This window comes from Marmota monax, unplaced genomic scaffold (genome assembly GCF_021218885.2).
Source record: "Marmota monax isolate L192 unplaced genomic scaffold, Marmota_monax_Labrador192_F-V1.1 WCK01_AAM20220418_F8-fsc00008, whole genome shotgun sequence".
Taxonomy (NCBI): Eukaryota; Metazoa; Chordata; class Mammalia; order Rodentia; family Sciuridae; genus Marmota; species Marmota monax.
Window position 1 is genome coordinate 844,548 of NW_026694432.1, and position 19,053 is coordinate 863,600.

The following is a 19,053-nucleotide window of genomic DNA, read 5'->3' on the forward strand; positions in this document are numbered from 1 at the left end:
AATGGGATGGTATTATACTAAAAAGTTTCTTCACTGCAAAGGAAATAATCAAGAATATGAAAAGAGAGCCTACTAATGTGAGAAAATCCTTACCACTTGCACCTCAGATAGAGCATTAATCTCCAGGATATATAAAGATCTCAAAAAACTTAACACCAGAAAAATAAATAACCCAACAAATAGGACAAAAGAACTGAAAAGGCACTTTAGAGGAGAAGAAATAAGAATGGTCAACAAATATATGAAAAAATGTTCAATATCTCTAGCAATTACAGAAATGCAAATTAAAACTACTCTTGTATTCCTTCTCTAGTCAGAATGGCAATCATTAAGAATAGAAGCAACGGGAGCTTACACTTATAGGAGCTTACACCAAGCACGGAGCGGCCGAGTTCCGGCTCCCGGAACCGTCCCGGAACCGCCCTGGCTCAGGGCTGCGGAGTCTGCAGAGGCTGCTTCTTGGACCCTGCTACTATCAGAGCAAACACCAAGCACTAAGAAGCCGAATTCCAGCTCCCGGAACTGAGCCCGCGGGGACTGCTTCTTGGAGCTTACACTTAGAGGAGCTTACACCGAGCACGGAGCGGCTAAGTTCCGGCTCCCGGAACCGTCCCGGAACCGCCCTGGCTCAGGGCTGCGGAGCCCGCGGAGGCTGCTTCTTGGACCCTGCTACTATCAGAGCATACACCAAGCACTAAGAAGCCGAATTCCGGCTCCCGGAACTGAGCCCGCGGGGGCTGCTTCTTGGAGCTTACACTTATAGGAGCTTACACCGAGCACGGAGCGGCCGAGTTCCGGCTCCCGGAACTTCCCTGGACCGGGCCTAGGAGCCCGCGGAAACTGCGTCTCGGTCCGGGTCCTGCTGAGGGCCGGTCAGGACTCACCCGTTGCTTGGGTTGCCCGGCAAGGGGAACGAAATGCTGCCATTCGCATAGGATACCAACATGGCAGAGATCTGATGTCAGCAGAAAGCGGTGGAGGAGAGATCTTCATCAATACCAGCGGTGACATAAGCAGTTGGTCTCCTGGTAAGGGGGGTGAGGCTCAGTCACCCGAGTCTCCTCAATTTGTCCTCGAGCCAGAGGGAAGGAGCCGGGCCGCCGCCAGCCCCCGGAGCAGGCCCAGCGGCTCGCCAGCGTGGTGACCGCGTGACCCCAATTGGAGAGGGGGCGGAGCGGAGCCGCCACCCACACCCGCCAGGTGGGCAGACCCACGACCCAGTAGTACATGGGCGTGGTAGGAGGGGCAGGGCAGAGCCGCCCTTCGCGCTTGCAAGGTAAACAGACCGGTGACAGCCTGGCGGGTCAGGCCCAGTGGCCTGCCAGTGTGGTACACACGTCACCCCAACTGGAGTAGGGGCAGAGCAGATCCTTCTCCCACGCCCGGATCAGGCCCTGCCGGTGTGGTGGTCACATGACCCCAATTGGAGTGGGGGCGGAGCGGAACCGCCACCCGTGCCCGCAGGGTGAGCAGACCAGTGATCAACCTGCAGATCAGGCCCAGGGGTCCGCAGGCGTGGTAGGAGGGGCAGGGCAGATCCGCCGCCCGCGCCTTCAAGGTAGGCAGACCTACAACAGACCGGCGGATCAGGCCCAGGAGCCTGCCGGCGTGGTACAAACACCACCCTAATTGGAGTAGTGACAGAGCAGAGTCGCCTCCCTTGCCAGGAACAGACCCAGCGTCCTGCAGGCGGGGTAGTCACAACACCCCAATTGGAGTAGGGGCAGAGCAGAGCCTCCACCCGTGCCCGAAAGGTGGGCAGATCTGCGACCGACCAGCGGGACAGGCCCAGTGGCCTGCTGGTACGACAGACACGTCACCCCATTTGGAGTAGGGGCAGAGTAGAGCTGCCGCCCGCACCTGCAGGGTAGGCAAACCTGCAACCGACCGGCGGATCAGGCCCGGTGGCCTGCCGGCGTGGTACACTCGTCACCCCAATTGGAGTAGGGGCAGAACAGAGCTGCCACCAGCTCCCAGAACAGGCCCAGTGACCTGCTGGCGTGGTAGCCACGACACCCCAATTGGAATAAGGAGAGAGCAGAGCCGCCGCCCGCACCTGCAGGAAAGATACGCAAGCAGTATGAAAAGACAAGGAAAGAAAGGACCACAAGCAATGCAGGTCAACGCAACTTTAGAAGAGGTAACAGCTGCAGCAGATGGAATGTCAGATAAAGAATTCAGGATATACATGCTTCAGATGATCTGGAGTACCAAGGAAGACATTAAACAGCAAAATCAGACAATGAAAGATCACTTCGACAACGAATTACGCAAACAAATCCAGGAAGCAAAGGATCAACTATACAGGGAGATAGAGGTTATAAAAAACAAGCAATCAGAAATCCTAGAAATGCAGGAAGCAATAAACCAACTTAAAAACTCAATGGAGAATACTACCAACAGAGTAGAACACTTAGAAGATAGAACATCAGACAATGAAGACAAAGTATTTCAACTGGAAAAGAACATAGACAGCTCAGCAAGACTGTTAAGAAACCATGAGCAGAACATCCAAGAACTATGGGATAACATTAAGAGACCAAACTTAAGAGTCATTGGGATACAGGAAGGTACAGAGCTCCAAACCAAAGGAATGAGCAGTCTATTCAATGAAATAATACAAGAAAACTTCCCAGACTTGAAGAATGAGACAGAATCCCAAATCCTAGAAGCCTACAGGACGCCGAATGTACAAAATCATAAGAGATCCACACCTAGATACATTATAATGAAGATGCCCAACATACAGAATAAGGAGAGAATTTTAAAAGCTACAAGAGAAAGGAAGCAGATTACATTTAGGGGTAAGCCAATCAGGATAACAGCTGATCTTTCAACACAGACTCTGAAAGCTAGAAGATCCTGGAATAACATATTTCAAACACTGAAAGAAAATGGGTTCCAACCAAGAATTGTGTATCCAGCGAAATTAAGCTTCAGGATGGAGAATGAAATTAAAACCTTCCACGATAAACAAAAATTTAAAGAATTCGCAGCTAGAAAACCATCTCTTCAAAACATCCTCGCCAAAGCATTACAGGAAGAGGAAATGGAAAATAACAATGAAAACCAACAGTGGGAGGTAGGACAGTAAAGGGGGGTGGGGAATAATGAAAGAGGAAAACAAACAATGTTTAGTAACAGAAATAAACAAATATGGCTGGAAGAACAACCCATATCTCAATAATAACCCTAAATGTTAATGGCTTAAACTCACCAATTAAGAGACACAGGCTAGTAGAATGGATCACAAAACAAGACCCAACAATATGCTGCCTACAGGAGACGCATTTGATAGGAAAAGACATACATAGGCTGAAGGTGAAAGGTTGGGAAAAATCATATCACTCATATGGACTTCGGAAACAAGCAGGCGTGTCCATACTCATATCAAATAAAATAGATTTCAAGCCAAAGTTAATCAAAAGAGATAAAGAGGGACACTACATACTGCTTAAGGGAACCATACATCAACAAGACATAACAATCATAAATATTTATGCCCCAAACAATGGTGCAGCTATGTTTGTCAAACAAACTCTTCTCAAGTTCAAGAGTCTAATAGACCACCATACCATAATCATGGGAGACTTCAACACACCTCTCTCGCCACTGGACAGATCTTCCAAACAAAAGTTGAATAAGGAAACTATAGAACTCAATAACACTATTAATAACCTAGACCTAATTGACATATATAGAGTATACCACCCAACATCAAGCAATTACACTTTTTTCTCAGCAGCACATGGATCCTTCTCAAAAATAGATCATATATTATGTCACAGGGCAACTCTTAGACAATATAAAGGAGTAGAGATAATACCATGCATCTTATCTGATCATAATGGAATGAAACTGAAAATCAACGATAAAAGAAGGAAGGAAAAAGCATACATCAATTGGAGAATGAACAATAGGTTACTGAATGATCAATGGGTTATAGAAGACATCAAGGATGAAATTAAAAAATTCTTAGAGATAAATGAAAACACAGACACAAGATATTGGAATCTATGGGACACATTGAAAGCAGTTCTAAGAGGAAAATTCATTGCTTGGAGTTCATTCCTTAAAAAAAGAAAAAACCAGCAAATAAATGATCTCATACTTCATCTCAAAATCCTTGAAAAAGAAGAGCAAAACAACAGCAAAAGAAGTAGAAGGCAAGAAATAATTAAAATCAGAGCTGAAATTAATGAAATTGAAACAAAAGAAACAATTGAAAAAATTGACAAAACTAAAAGTTGGTTCTTTGAAAAAATAAACAAAATCCACAGACCCTTAGCGATGCTAGCGAAGAGAAGAAGAGAGAGAACTCAAATTACTAGCATACGGGATGAAAAAGGCAATATCACAACAGACACTTCAGAAATACAGAAGATAATCAAAAACTATTTTGAATCCTTATACTCCAATAAATTAGAAGATAGTGAAGGCATAGATAAATTTCTTAAGTCATATGATCTGCCCAGATTGAGTCAGGAGGATATAGAAAACCTAAACAGACCAATATCAATTGAGGAAATAGAAGAAACCATAAAAAGACTACCAACTAAGAAAAGCCCAGGTCCGGATGGGTATACAGCAGAATTTTACAAAACCTTTAAAGAAGAACTAATACCAATACTTTTCAAGCTACTTCAGGAAATAGAAAAGGAGGGAGAACTTCCAAATTCATTCTATGAGGCCAACATCACCCTGATACCTAAACCAGACAAAGACACTTCAAAGAAAGAAAACTACAGACCAATATCTCTAATGAACCTAGATGCAAAAATCCTCAATAAAATTCTGGCGAATCAGATACAAAAACATATCAAAAAAATTGTACACCATGATCAAGTAGGATTCATCCCTGGGATGCAAGGCTGGTTCAATATACGGAAATCAATAAATGTTATTCACCACATCAATAGACTTAAAAATAAGAACCATATGATCATCTCGATAGATGCGGAAAAAGCATTCGACAAAGTACAGCATCCCTTTATGTTCAAAACTCTAGAAAAACTAGGGATAACAGGAACATACCTCAATATTGTAAAAGCAATCTATGCTAAGCCTCAGGCTAGCATCATTCTGAATGGAGAGAAACTGAAGGCATTCCCTCTAAAATCTGGAACAAGACAGGGATGCCCTCTCTCTCCACTTCTGTTCAACATAGTTCTCGAAACACTGGCCAGAGCAATCAGACAGACGAAAGAAATTAAAGGCATAAAAATAGGAAAAGAAGAAATTAAATTATCACTATTTGCAGATGATATGATTCTATATCTAGCAGACCCAAAAGGCTCTACAAAGAAACTATTAGAGCTAATAAATGAATTCAGCAAAGTGGCAGGATTTAAAATCAACACGCATAAATCAAAGGCATTCCTGTATATCATCGACAAATCCTCTGAAATGGAAATGAGGACAACCACTCCATTCACAATATCTTCAAAAAAAATAAAATACTTGGGAATCAACCTAACAAAAGAGGTGAAAGACTTATACAATGAAAACTACAGAACCCTCAAGAGAGAAATAGAAGAAGATCTTAGAAGATGGAAAAATATACCCTGTTCATGGATAGGCAGAACTAACATCATCAAAATGGCGATATTACCAAAAGTTCTCTATAGGTTTAATGCAATGCCAATCAAAATCCCAACGGCATTTCTTGTAGAAACAGAGAAAGCAATCATGAAATTCATATGGAAAAATAAAAGACCCAGAATAGCAAAAACAATGCTAAGCAGGAAGTGTGAATCAGGCGGTATAGCGATACCAGACTTCAAACAATACTACAGAGCAATAGTAACAAAAACAGCATGGTACTGGTACCAAAACAGGCGGGTGGACCAATGGTACAGAATAGAGGACACAGAAACCAATCCACAAAACTACAACTACCTTATATTTGATAAAGGGGCTAAAAGCATGCAATGGAGGAAGGATAGCATCTTCAACAAATGGTGCTGGGAAAACTGGAAATCCATATGCAACAAAATGAAACTGAATCCCTTTCTCTCGCCATGCACAAAATTGAATTCAAAATGGATCAAGGAGCTTGATATCAAATCAGAGACGCGCCGTCTGATAGAAGAAAAAGTTGGCTACGATCTACATTCGGTGGGGTCGGGCTCCAAATTCCTCAATAGGACACCCATAGCACAAAAGTTAATAACTAGAATCAACAAATGGGACTTACTCAAACTAAAAAGTTTTTTCTCAGCAAAAGAAACAATAAGACAGGTAAATAGGGAGCCTACATCCTGGGAACAAATCTTTACTCCTCACACTTCAGATAGAGCCCTAATATCCAGAGTATACAAAGAACTCAAAAAATTAGACAATAAGAGAACAAACAACCCAATCAACAAATGGGCCAAGGACCTGAACAGACACTTCTCAGAGGAGGACATACAATCAATCAACAAGTACATGAAAAAATGCTCACCATCTCTAGCAGTCAGAGAAATGCAAATCAAAACCACCCTAAGATACCATCTCACTCCAGTAAGATTGGCAGCCATTAGGAAGTCAAACAACAACAAGTGCTGGCGAGGATGTGGGGAAAAGGGTACACTTGTACATTGCTGGTGGGACTGCAGATTGGTGCAGCCAATTTGGAAAGCAGTATGGAGATTTCTTGGAAAGCTGGGAATGGAGCCACCATTTGACCCAGCTATTCCCCTTCTTGGTCTATTCCCTAAAGACCTAAAAAGAGCATGCTACAGGGACACTGCTACATCGATGTTCATAGCAGCACAGTTCACAATAGCAAGACTGTGGAACCAACATAGATGCCCTTCAATAGACGAATGGATAAAAAAAAATGTGGCATTTATACACAATGGAGTATTACTCTGCATTAAAAAATGAGAAAATCATAGAATTTACAGGGAAATGGATGGCATTAGAGCAGATTATGCTAAGTGAAGCTAGCCAATCCCTAAAAAACAAATGCCAAATGTCTTCTTTGATATAAGGAAAGTAACTAAGTACAGAGTAGGGACGAAGAACAGGAGAAGAAGATTAACATTAAACAGGGATGAGAGGTGGGAGGGAAAGGGAGAGAGAAGGGAAATTGCACGGTAATGGAAGGAGACCCTCAGGGTTATACAGTGGAGGGGGTAGAGAGAGAGGAGGGGAGGGGAGGGGAGAGGTGGGGAGGGGGGAGGGTGGATGATGGGAAAGGCAGCGGAGCACAACAGACACTAGTATGGCAATTTGTAAATCAATGGATGTGTAACTGATGTGAATCTGCAATCTGTGTATGGGGTGAAGGTGGGAGTTCATAACCCACTTGAATCAAAGTGTGGAATATGATATGTCAAGAAATTTGTAATGTTTTGAACAACCCACAATAAAAAATTAAAAAAAAAAAGAATAGAAGCAACAATAAATGTTGGCAAGGATGTGGACAAAAAGGCTCACTCATATATTGCCAGTGGGACTACAAATTGGTGCAAACACTCTGGAAAGCAATATGGAGATTTCTCAGAAAACTTGGAATTGAACCACTATGTACCCAGTTATCCCACTCCTTTTTTATATACCCAAATGACTTAAAATCAGCATACTACAGTGATGTGGACACATCAATATTTATAGCATCTCAATTCATGATAGCTAAGTTGTGAAACCAACCTAGGTGTCCTCAACAGATGAATAAATAAATAAAATGTGGTACATATACACTATGGAATGTTACTCATCCATAAAGTATGAAATTATGGCATTTTCTGGTAATGGATGGAACTGAAGACTATCATGCTAAGTGAAATAAGTCAATCCCCCCAAATCAAAGGCTGAATGTTTGCTATATGGATGCTAACACACAATAAAGGTGAGGAAGGGAAGAATAGCAGCTCACTGGATATGTGAAGCTGTTTTAAAATATTGTTGTAGTAGTACTTAAAATAATTTATTACTGAATTGTCTTTGCTAAAATATTAGGATGCGTGGGATATTTGTGAATGTACTTAATGCAGTGGTGATGATTATGTGGTAAAATATTGTAGATCTCAAATTGTTTTTGATAATAGAACATTCAGAAGACATAATGCTACTTATACATTAAACTAAATTGAGTATATGTGACCAATTAGATACAATATGAATTATTAAATAATTGATACAATTTGATGACCCATTCTTGGATTTCAGTAATGATACTAGATATTTTTAAATCTAATTCTCATAACACAGCTTTAGAAAATGGGTTGTACTATTCTCTCTCTCTCTCTCTGTTTTTTTTTTGTACAGTGGATTGAACCTAGGGGTACTTAACCACTGAGCCACATTCCCGAGCCCTTTTTAATATTTTATTTAGAGACAGGGGTCTAGCTGAATTGCTTAGGGCCTCGCGAAGTTGCTGGGGCTGACTTTGTACTCATGGTCCTGCCATTTCAGTCTTCCAATCCACAGGGATTACACGAGTTTGCTACCAGGCCCCATCTATCCTCTTTTTTATTAATTAGAGGAACTGAGAGTTAAGGGTAGTAGGTTGATTACTTTGGTTCACGGAAAATTAGTATGTAGTAGAGGTGAGATCTCAGCTAATATCTTTCTGATTTCAGAATGTATCTCTTTCTCTGCATCACGATGTGTTTTTAATTGCTCCCCCCGCCATGAGTGGGAAAGAAGGTAAGTTAGTGATAAAAATCTTATTGGACTTGTATTGCTAACTATATTTTAATTTCTGTTTCATGTGATCTTTTTTTTTTTTTTAAATAGGCAATGATATGGGAAATGATGATGCCATCGGAGGAAATGTGAGCAAATATATGGTGCTTCCAACTGGATACTGTGGACAACCCAAGAAAGGACATCTTATTTTTGATGCTTGCTTTGAAAGTGGTAAGTATAAGACTTTTGCCTTTGAGTTTGTCTGGGGTGTGACTCTTTTTTTCAGAATTCAGTTCCACCTGACTATTTAGAATGATTCAACCCACTGACGGAATTAACTTGGAAAAATTTAATTGCTAAAATTGATAGTATCATTAATTTGGAATAAAACTGTATGATTTGACTGTATTATAAATTGTTAGTTATTGGATGTTTACTGTATAGTGGGATCTATCATAACATGTTCATAGAACATAGTCTTTGGGATAAAGGAGATCTTTCTTATGAAAAATTATTATGAAACAGATTTAATTGAATACAAACAAAAGACCAAAATTAATATCACCTCATAAGTAACAAATGTTGTGGATTTTCTGAAAGGGGTGGGGATAAGGCTTTTATTAACCTATTTATAAATGTCCTGAAACTTATACTCTGAAGGACATATAGTAGATACTCAGAAGGTGTTGAAAACATTAATAACAAATAGATATGGGCCTGGGGATGTGGCTCAAGCAGTAGCGTGCTCACCTGGCATCCCTGGGGCACTGGGTTTGATCCTCAGCACCACATAAAAATAAAATAAAGATGTTGTGTCCACCTAAAACTAAAAATTAAATATTAAAAACTCTCTCTCTCAAAATAAATAAATAAATAAATAAATAGGTGTAATTTTATTTTATAAATAAGTTTGAATTTTCTTTGGTTCTGAATAATGTATGCTTGTGTGTGTGTGTGTGTGTGTGTGTGTGTGTATGTGTATGTATGTATGTATCTGTCTGTTTGAAGGTATATCCCAGTTTCAGTTATATGACAGTTCTTTGAACCTTAAAAACATTGGTTTTTTTATATCAAACAATTGAAAATTTGTTTTTGCACTGTCTTGACCTTTGATTATTCCACATTATGTTATTTCAATATGGCTGGCATAACAAAATTACAAAAAAACAAGTATCAGATTAAACAACATGAATCTATTGTCTCTGGTTCTGGAGGTTAGAAGTCTGAGATAAAGATGTTAGCAGTGTTAGTTCCTTTTAAAGGTCATATGGAAGAACATGTTTTATGCTTCTCTTCTAGATCTGATAAATTGTTAGTATAGGCATCACCCTGATCTGCCTTCATCTTCATATGGTTGACTCCATTTATGTGTTTCTGTTTCCAAATTTTTTCTTTTTATGAAGGTATCAGTCATATTGGATTATAACCCCTTCTATTTATCTCATTTTAAGATGGTTACTTCTGTAAATACTTTGTCTTCTAGTAAAGTCACATTGTAAGGTACTTGGTTTTAAGATTTCTATATTATTTTGAGGGGACACAAATCTTTCCAGTCAGTTCTGAGTAATGTCCACATAGTTAGAAACAATATCCTCAATTTTTAAAGAAAATATTGTACTATCTACAAGAAACTTAAAAAATAATTGTGCATAAATGTCAGAAAGTTAAATAGGGGAAGGGAGCAGGAGACAGGGAGAGGGAAGGGGAAGAAGAGGTACTGGGGTCTGAATTAGGACAAAGTATATTCCATGCTTGTAAAATTATGTCAAAATGGATTCTACTGTCATGTATAACTAAGAAGAACCAATACAAATATGTACTTATGGCTTTTCTGTAGTATAGCTGGTGCCTAGAAAATACCTTTGATTTTTTTTAGATTCAGTTAAAGACTAGAAGGCGTTTATAATAAGAGATCATGAGGATTGGGTTTATTTTTACTTTAAAGATTGTCTTGGTTTACCTACAGCTTGAAATAATTCATTTTTCTTTCCTAGACATCTTTTCATTAACCACACTACAGTCTTTTTTTCATACCTTACCAGAATGCTCAGTATAAGGATTTGTCTAATTTGACCACAAATTCACCAAATGAATAATAAATATTTTACTCACAATGTATGAATAATTGGCTCTATCCCTTAGATCTGTGCTAATCTCATCCAGAAACATCTTGACAGACAGACCAAAAAATGATATTTAATCTGGACACTACTTGGTTTGGTTGAGTTGACAAAATAAAATTAACCATCATAGAAGTAATAGTCAAAAGAAAGTTCTGTTGGATGAGTATAAAAAGGCAATGTATGAATTTCTATCAGTTTGCTATAGGTAGTCTATAAATGTAGTTGTGAATTTTCTGGAAACCAGTGCCTTGAAATAAAATTAATAAGGTCCTGAAAACTGGTAGAAATTCTTCCAGTTTGGCTTTCTAAAATGGATACTGAAATGTGATGAACTGTGATATAACTTTGGTATTTACTACAATATAGTTCATCAGGGCACAACTTGTAACATCCTTCAATGTAGGCTGAGGGCATAATACTAAAAGGCATTTTAGTGAAAGCAATTCAATTGCCATTTAAAACAGTTTGTTTGACATATGCATGTTTCATCTGACCTAGTTTAATTCATTAATTTATCTTAGACAATTTAAAATAGGGATGTCAGAGAGGTTCTCTCTTATGTTCAAGTCTTGTGTGCTACTGTGGCTGACTCATGTGCTATGTTCTAAAAGATTCTGAGGATGCATCCAGATGTATTAATAAGGCATGAGTGTTTAATACAGTCAATGAATTGAGAGCATTGGTTCATGTGAATGAACTATAATGCTTCCAGACAAGCCTTCATAGGTATTTTTTTTTCTTTCAGAGTTTTAAAAGTGTGTAAAGTGCCTAGCACATTCCAAGGCATCTAGCTGGTGGCTAATTAATCTGTTTTTCTTGTAAGAAATAAGGCCTGCAGGTTAAATATAAACTCTCCTGTGAATCATTGATCTCTTTTTTTTCATATTTTCTCTCTATAGCTATTGTTTCCCTTGGGGAAATAGGTGTACCACCCTAATTTTGTCATTCTAGAAATGCTTGGCACATCATATTTTTAAACATCTTTTGGTTCTCTACCAGAATATAGCCTGCTTCCGGACAGAATCTGATTGTGATCAAACCAAGCAGATGCTTACAAAATGAAGTACTCAATTAATATTGTATTTGTTGAATGAAGTCATGTAAGCAATAGAAATATGGGGAATGCTAATTTTCTTTCCCCAAAGCCATCTTATTCCCAAAGATATCTTTGATAAAAAAGCCATTTTAATTGCTTGTCATTCCCTAATTCATCATGTTTTCTCAAGCTCCAACACCTTTGAAGACACTATTTTCTTTGTGCCCCAGATCCCTCTCTCTACCTGGTAGTACCTGTTGGGCAGGTTTAGTTGTCCCTAACTCTGTGTTTATACACATTGCTTCGGGGCTCTTTAATAGCTCATATTGCATTGTAGTCATTTAATTGTCTCTTCCCTTTTCCTCATTACTGAAGTCAGAATAAATCTACAATGTAGGAATCCTAGATTGTTTCTTCCCTGTCAGAACTTAAGTAAGCGTTGTATATTTAGATGGGGATCTCAGGAAGCTCAAGGGAGAGAGTAGGGAGAATTACCCAGTGAAAGAAGAAAAGCAAATAAAGACTGTATACATGAAAACACACAGCAATGGCTGTAGGCAGATTAGCTGTGAGGAGAGGAAGCCAATGCCATGGACTCATGCATAGTTTATCTATCTCTGCCTCCATGCTAATTTCTTCCTTGTCCTATTGCATGATGCTGACTGATCACCTGGTTTTTCAGTGTATAGTCTGTGGTAGTGTTTCCTTTAGAACATTTATTATCTTAAACATATATTTTTTGGATAGTACTTCAAAATCAAGGATCTGCATGCTTTGTACTCATTTTCATAGCTTGATTAATAAAATCTTTCCCCAAACTTTTGTGTCCAGTCTTCCAACTTCACTATCTGCAGTCCCCCGAACAACTCATTGCCAAGCCATTTGCCATTGACAAAAGTCCATGTATATCCTTACCTCATACTACTTTCCCCTTGCTACAAAGTATGTGAGTATGAAAACTGCTCTAACCTATGTCTATCTAAATATTTTCCTCCAACTGAAGTCCTATAAAGACCACTATATGAAACCACCAGGTAACAATGTGTAGAGAACAGAGGCCATAGATATGAACTTCTTTTGAGGCCATAGGTATGAGTTTAGTAAAAGGTATTGGTGTAACACGTAGATGACATGAGAGTCTAGGCCACCTGTCACTTAAGTTGAACAGTTATTTGATGTGTCATGGTCAGATGCTTGGCATCTAGTAGGCCTAGAACTTTGTCATCAGCTGCTTTTGAACTGATAGTTTCATTCTGCAGAAAGCATCCCTTGCTCTAGAACTCCAGGGGTCTGCTTGGTATATATTCTTTAGTATCTTTTCTAATTCGCTTTTGCCCACTCAAAATTTGCTGCTTTCTGAGTCTCCTGATAGATGTGGTCAAGGCAATATTAGAGAATGGAATAGGCCACAAACACAAAGAGATCTGCCAAGTACTGTGTTTCTTTTTTCTTCCCCCCAGTTTTATTAAGTATAATTGACAAAAATATAAACATTTAAGGTATACAATGTGATGTTTTGATATACATTGTGAAATGATTGTCACAATAAAACTAATTAAAATACTTATTAACTCAGAGTTACCTTTTTTCTTTTTTTTGATGGTGAAAACATTTAAGATCTGCTCTCTTAGCAAGTTTCAAGTATACAATATAATTTTGCTTCTTTTTTAGTGGTAGGAGATGCACAGTGTAGTAACTTGTTTTTTACCTTAGGGATGTCCTGGCTTATTTCTTTGGATACCTTAAAAACTCATCCTCTGAGAGACAGCTGAATCTTTGTAAGATTTATATTTCATAACCTGGCAAGTATACATCTTAACCAGGAATTTGTGGGTTGAATTGTGTCCCTCTTTCCTCAAAAGAGATGCATTGTATAATATGTCAAAATATACTCTACTGTCATGTATATTTAAAAAGAACAAATGAAAAAATATAAAATAAAAATAAATAAAGAAAAGAAAAAAAGGGTGATGCATTGAAGTCTTAATCCCTGATGCTAGGGGTGAGACTTTATTTGGAAATAGAGTATTTTCAAATGCAATCAATTTAAGATGATACTGGAGTAGGATAGGGCCCTGATCTGATAGTTATTGTTCTTATAGGGAAAGAGAAATTTAGAGATACATATGCACACTGAGGGAAAGTGACCATGTGAAGATGAAGGCAGAAATTTGAGTGATATAGGTATAGATGAAAAAATGCTAAGGATTATTGGTAACCATGGTTGGCAACTATATTCAAAGCAGAATGGATTTATTATATGAGATCATAGAATCCAGAATCTGACTATATTATCCAAAAGAGCCCAGACATTCCTTCTTTTTACCAAATCAATATACAAAATAAACTAGTAGACACTAGTATCATTGAGAAATTCATGGACAGAGGCTTCTCTAGATTAATGTTGATGATAGGAGTTTTGCTATGGAATTTGACTTCTTGGTGTTAATAAATAGGATTCCATTCATATCTGCATATTTTTGTGATACTCTTCAACACTTCTCCAATATGTTCCCAGCACCTGTCTCCATCTCTCATGTACTATGATCCCTTATTATGCCTAAAATTTAAGGAACCATACAGTAGAGAATTAGGATAGTTTCAGATTTATTTGCCAGGACATAAAATCCTGAGTCATGGGAGAGTTTCCTTATGTGAATGAATTATGCCTTATCTAGTGTTTGATTTCTTTTCCAGTCTGATATATTAAAGATGTACTAGCTCATATCCCTACTGTTTCTGATGGTACATGTTGGTCATAACTTATAACCTATTTTGATGAATTTTGGATTTCTTTGAGCTGTTTCCGCGTGTGGTAAAGTTTATATTTCTTTGGCCTGTGCCAAAATCTGACTGAAGATATTGGTCAAGGTACTTCAATTGCTTTTGTTGAATAACAAATCACTCAAGAAAGTATTAGCATGAACTAACAATTTTATTATACTAAAGGATTTGTTGGATCAAGAATTCAGAAAGCGCCCAGAGGAAGATACCTCGTCTTTGCTTCACAATGTCTGGACTCTCAGCTGGGAAAATTTATATCTGAATGTGATTCAAAAGTCATATGGATTATAGCTACATGCATTTTGAAGATATGTTCTCGAACATGTCTGGAACTTGTACTGGATATTGGCTGGGACCTCAGCTGTGCCTGTACCAGAGCACCTGTATGTAGCCTCTTCCTTTGGCTTGGCTTTTCTCACAGTATGATGACTGAAGGTATTGGAGTTTTTGCATGGAAATTAGGGATCCAAGTGTTAGTTTGAAAGCAATTAAGGTGGAAGCTGAATTATCAATTAGCTGGGAAGTCACACAGCATCCTTTCTACTACATTACATTGGTCACTACAATCTATCCAATTTAAAGAGACCCCATGGGTTGATAGGAGCATTGGGGATAATAAAAAAAAATTGGGGATAATATTTTTTAATTACCACATTAGGAAATTATGGGAAGTAGGAGAAGATTTTTGAGGAAGGTAAGCATTGTTTTGGGAGGATTCCTTTTTATATGAGGTCTTTTCATAGTTTCTACACAATGGAAGGCTTATTTTCTTTACCAAGGAAAATCTGTGATGCAGAAAGAGAGCCCTATTTCCCTTACTTGGTATTCAGGGGAAGACTGCCATCCTGTTAAGGAAGAAGAGACTATTCAAATCAAGGCAGGTCCTGATCTTTGAAGGTTGGACATCAAGCCAGGTTAAGATAATAAACACTTATGCAAGGAAACAAAGACAAAAATCTTGAGACATAAGTTAATGTTTGGGCTGACAGTGTTGGTGATTGGCTTATGGGAACCATAGAACATCTCTGGCTATAGACCCTTAAAGATCTATAGATTCCGGTCAGGATGATTAGAGGCTGGGAACCAGGTAAGGGCTAGTATGATTATAGTACTGTTATCCTATTAGTCATATTTGAACTTGCTTTATCCGAAAATCCACTTTAGATGAACCAAACCAAATAGAAAGCAAATCTTGTTAATCTGGTATTATTACAGAAACAATACTTAGGAATATATTTAAGACAAGTAGTCTAACAATTGTATATATGGAGTTTGATGAGAAAGTATGAATACTTTTTGCTTCATATTTGAATCAATAATAAAGTGGATCAATACTTCCAAGTTTGGTTCTTTATATCCTAATCACCAACAAAAATACCCAAGAAAGCATAGATATTTTTCTGTTTATAGCCTTGAAACTCATTAATAATACTATCGGACCTCAAACTTTCTCCAGTCAGTGGTAAGTTTTCTCTGTGTAAATAATCCTCTTGGGTGTAGTTTGAAAGCAATATTTGAAAAATTCTATTCTGGATCTGTTATTTTTCCAGATGAATTTCATGACTGCTTTTCTATTTCTATAAGGAATGCTATTGGGATTTTGATCGAAATTGATATATATATATATATATATATATATATATATATATATATATATATATGCTTTTGGTAGTATGGTCATTTTGAAAATATTATTTCTGCCTATCTAAGAGCAATGTAGATATTTCCATCTTCTAAGGTCTTCTTTGATTTCTCTCTTTAGGGTTCTGTAGTTTTCATTGTATAGCTCTTTCACCTCTTTCATTAAGTTGATTCCCAAATATCTTTTTTTTTTTTGAGGTTATTGTGAATGGGGTAGTTTTCCTCATTTCCATCTCAGAGGCTTTGTCACTGATATACAGAAATTATTTTAACTTATGGGCATTCATTTTGTAACCTGCTACTTTGATGAATTCATTTACTAGTTCTAGAAGTTTTCTGGTAGGGTTTTTTGGGTTTTCTAGGTATAGAATCATATCATCAGCAAATAGTGCTAATTTAAGTTCTTCTTTTCCTATATATATCCCTGTAATTTCTTTTGTCTGTCTAATTGCTCTGGCCAGTGTTTCAAGACTATATTAAATAGAAGTGGTGAAAGAGGACATTCCTGTGTTGTTTCAGTTTTTAGAGGGAATGCCTTCAATTTTCTCAATTTAGAATGATGCTGGCTGGAGGCTTAGCATAGATAACCTTTACAATGTTGAGATATGTTCCTGTTATCCCTAGTTTTTCTAGTGTTTTGAACATCTGGAAAAATAAGAGACCCAGAATAGCTAAAGCAATCCTTAGCAGGAAGAGTGAAGCAGGTGGCATCACTATACCAGACCTTAAACTATACTACAGAGCAATATTAACAAAAACAATATGGTATTGGCACCAAAACAGACTGGTAGACTAATGGTACAGAATAGAGGACACAGAGACTAACCCACAAAATTACAATTGTCTTATATTAGACAAAGGTGCCAAGAACATGCATTGGAGAAAAGATAGCCTCTTCAACGAATGGTGCTAGGGAAACTGGAAATCCATATACAACAAAATGAAATTAAACCCCTATCTCTCACTATACACAAAACTCAACTCAAAATGGATCAAGGCCTTAGGGATATAACTAGAGACCCTGCATCTAATAGAAGAAAAAGTAGGCCCTAATATCCATCATGTGGGATTATGCCCTAACATCCTTAATGACTCCTGTGGCATAAGAATTGAAATTTCAAGAATCAATAAATGGAATGGAATCAAACAAAAAAGTTTTTTCTCAATAAAAGAAACAATCTGTGAGGTGAATAGAGAGCCTATATCTTGGGAGCAAATCTTTATCCCTCACACATCAGATAGAGCACTAATCTCTAGGGTACATAAAAAATTAAAAAAGCTAAGCACCAAAAACAAATAACCCAATCAATAAATGGACCAAGGACCTGAAGAGCCACTTCTTAGAAGATGATGTACAATCAGTCAACAAATATATGAAAAAATGTTCATCATCACTAGCAATTAGAGAAATGAATTTCATCTCACTCCAGTCAGATTGGCAGCTATTATGCATACAAACAACAATAAATGTTGGGGAGAATGCAGGGAAACAAGTAGACTCATACACTTCTGGTGGGACTGCAAATTGGTACAGCCAATATGGAAATCACTATGAAGATTTCTTGGAAAATTGGGAATGGAACCACCATTTGACACAGCTGTCCCTCTCCTCAGTCTATAAAATCAGCATAGTACAGGGACACAGCCACATCAATGTTTATAGTAACACAATTCAGAATAACTAAACTGTGGAACCAACCTAGATGCCCTTCAATAGGTGAATGGATTAAAAAAATGTGTCATATATACAGAATGGAATATTAATCAGCAATAAAAGAATAAAATCATGGCATTTGAAGGTAAATGGATAGAGTTAGAGAAGATAATGCTAAGTGAATTTAAGTCAATCCCCAAAAAACAAATGCTGAATGTTTTCTTTGATATAAGGAGCCTGATTCATAGTGGGATAGGGAGTGGGAGCATGGGACAAATAGACAAACTCTAGATAGGACAGAGGAGTGGGAAGGGAAAGGAAGGAGCATGGGGTTATTGATGATGGTGGAATGTAATGATCATTATTATCCAAAATGCAGGTAGTATGAAGACACAAATTGGTGTGAACAATTTTTCACATCTATGGTTGTATACAAAGTATGAAGACACAAATTTGTGTCTTCATACTTTGTATACAACCATAGATATGAAAAATTGTGCTCAATATGTGTAATAAAAATTGTAACGCATTCCATATATATAGAATTCCATATATAAGTCATATATAAATAAAAAATATAAGGTGAATACTAAAGTAATTGCTAAATTTGTACTTGAAAGACCTCATTCTTTCACAGATAATTGAGGCATTTTTTCTATAACGTTTTGTTCTTGTATCTGTCTTTTTTGTCTATATGGGGTGGAATTATTATATAAGATAATGGATATCTGATATTATTCCTTGATGTATCATGAAATTACTCTCATTGGATATTCTAAAGAATCCAAAAAGAGATAGATTGACTTGATTTAATATTTTCTTACTCTTCAATTTGTTTCTTCATTCATAATCTACACCTTTATCAGTGGAGGTATGAATTTGAATTGTCCCTTAAATGTGGGAGAACATAGTTATTTAAAACAAATGTGTTGGAAAGAATGTCTCATAGGGCTGATTTCATTGCTACATTTACAAACAAGTGCTTGAAACCATATGTACTGGTAATTCTTTCCTAATATATTTTGTGTAGTTATTTAAAAAAACTTCTGTATACTAAACAAATTAGAGTGGGTTTATCTTTTATCAATTTTCATCATTATTCCTGAAGAGTCCTCTAATCCAGGAAAAAAAATGATTGTTTTACTTATCAATGTACACAAGGAGATATTGAAATAGCTATAAAGCATGATATAAAA

At 37.6% G+C, this 19,053-nt stretch overlaps 1 protein-coding gene across 1 annotated transcript in view; it reads left to right on the forward strand.

Moving 5' to 3' along the window:
* Agbl4 (AGBL carboxypeptidase 4) overlaps positions 1-19,053 on the forward strand; it is a 1,469,059-nt gene that overhangs the window by 174,077 nt on the left and 1,275,929 nt on the right. Inside the window, exon 2 of the mRNA XM_046468734.2 lies at positions 8,728-8,850. Within this exon, the coding sequence (XP_046324690.1) occupies positions 8,728-8,850 (123 nt within the window). The remainder of the gene's footprint in view (positions 1-8,727; positions 8,851-19,053) is intronic.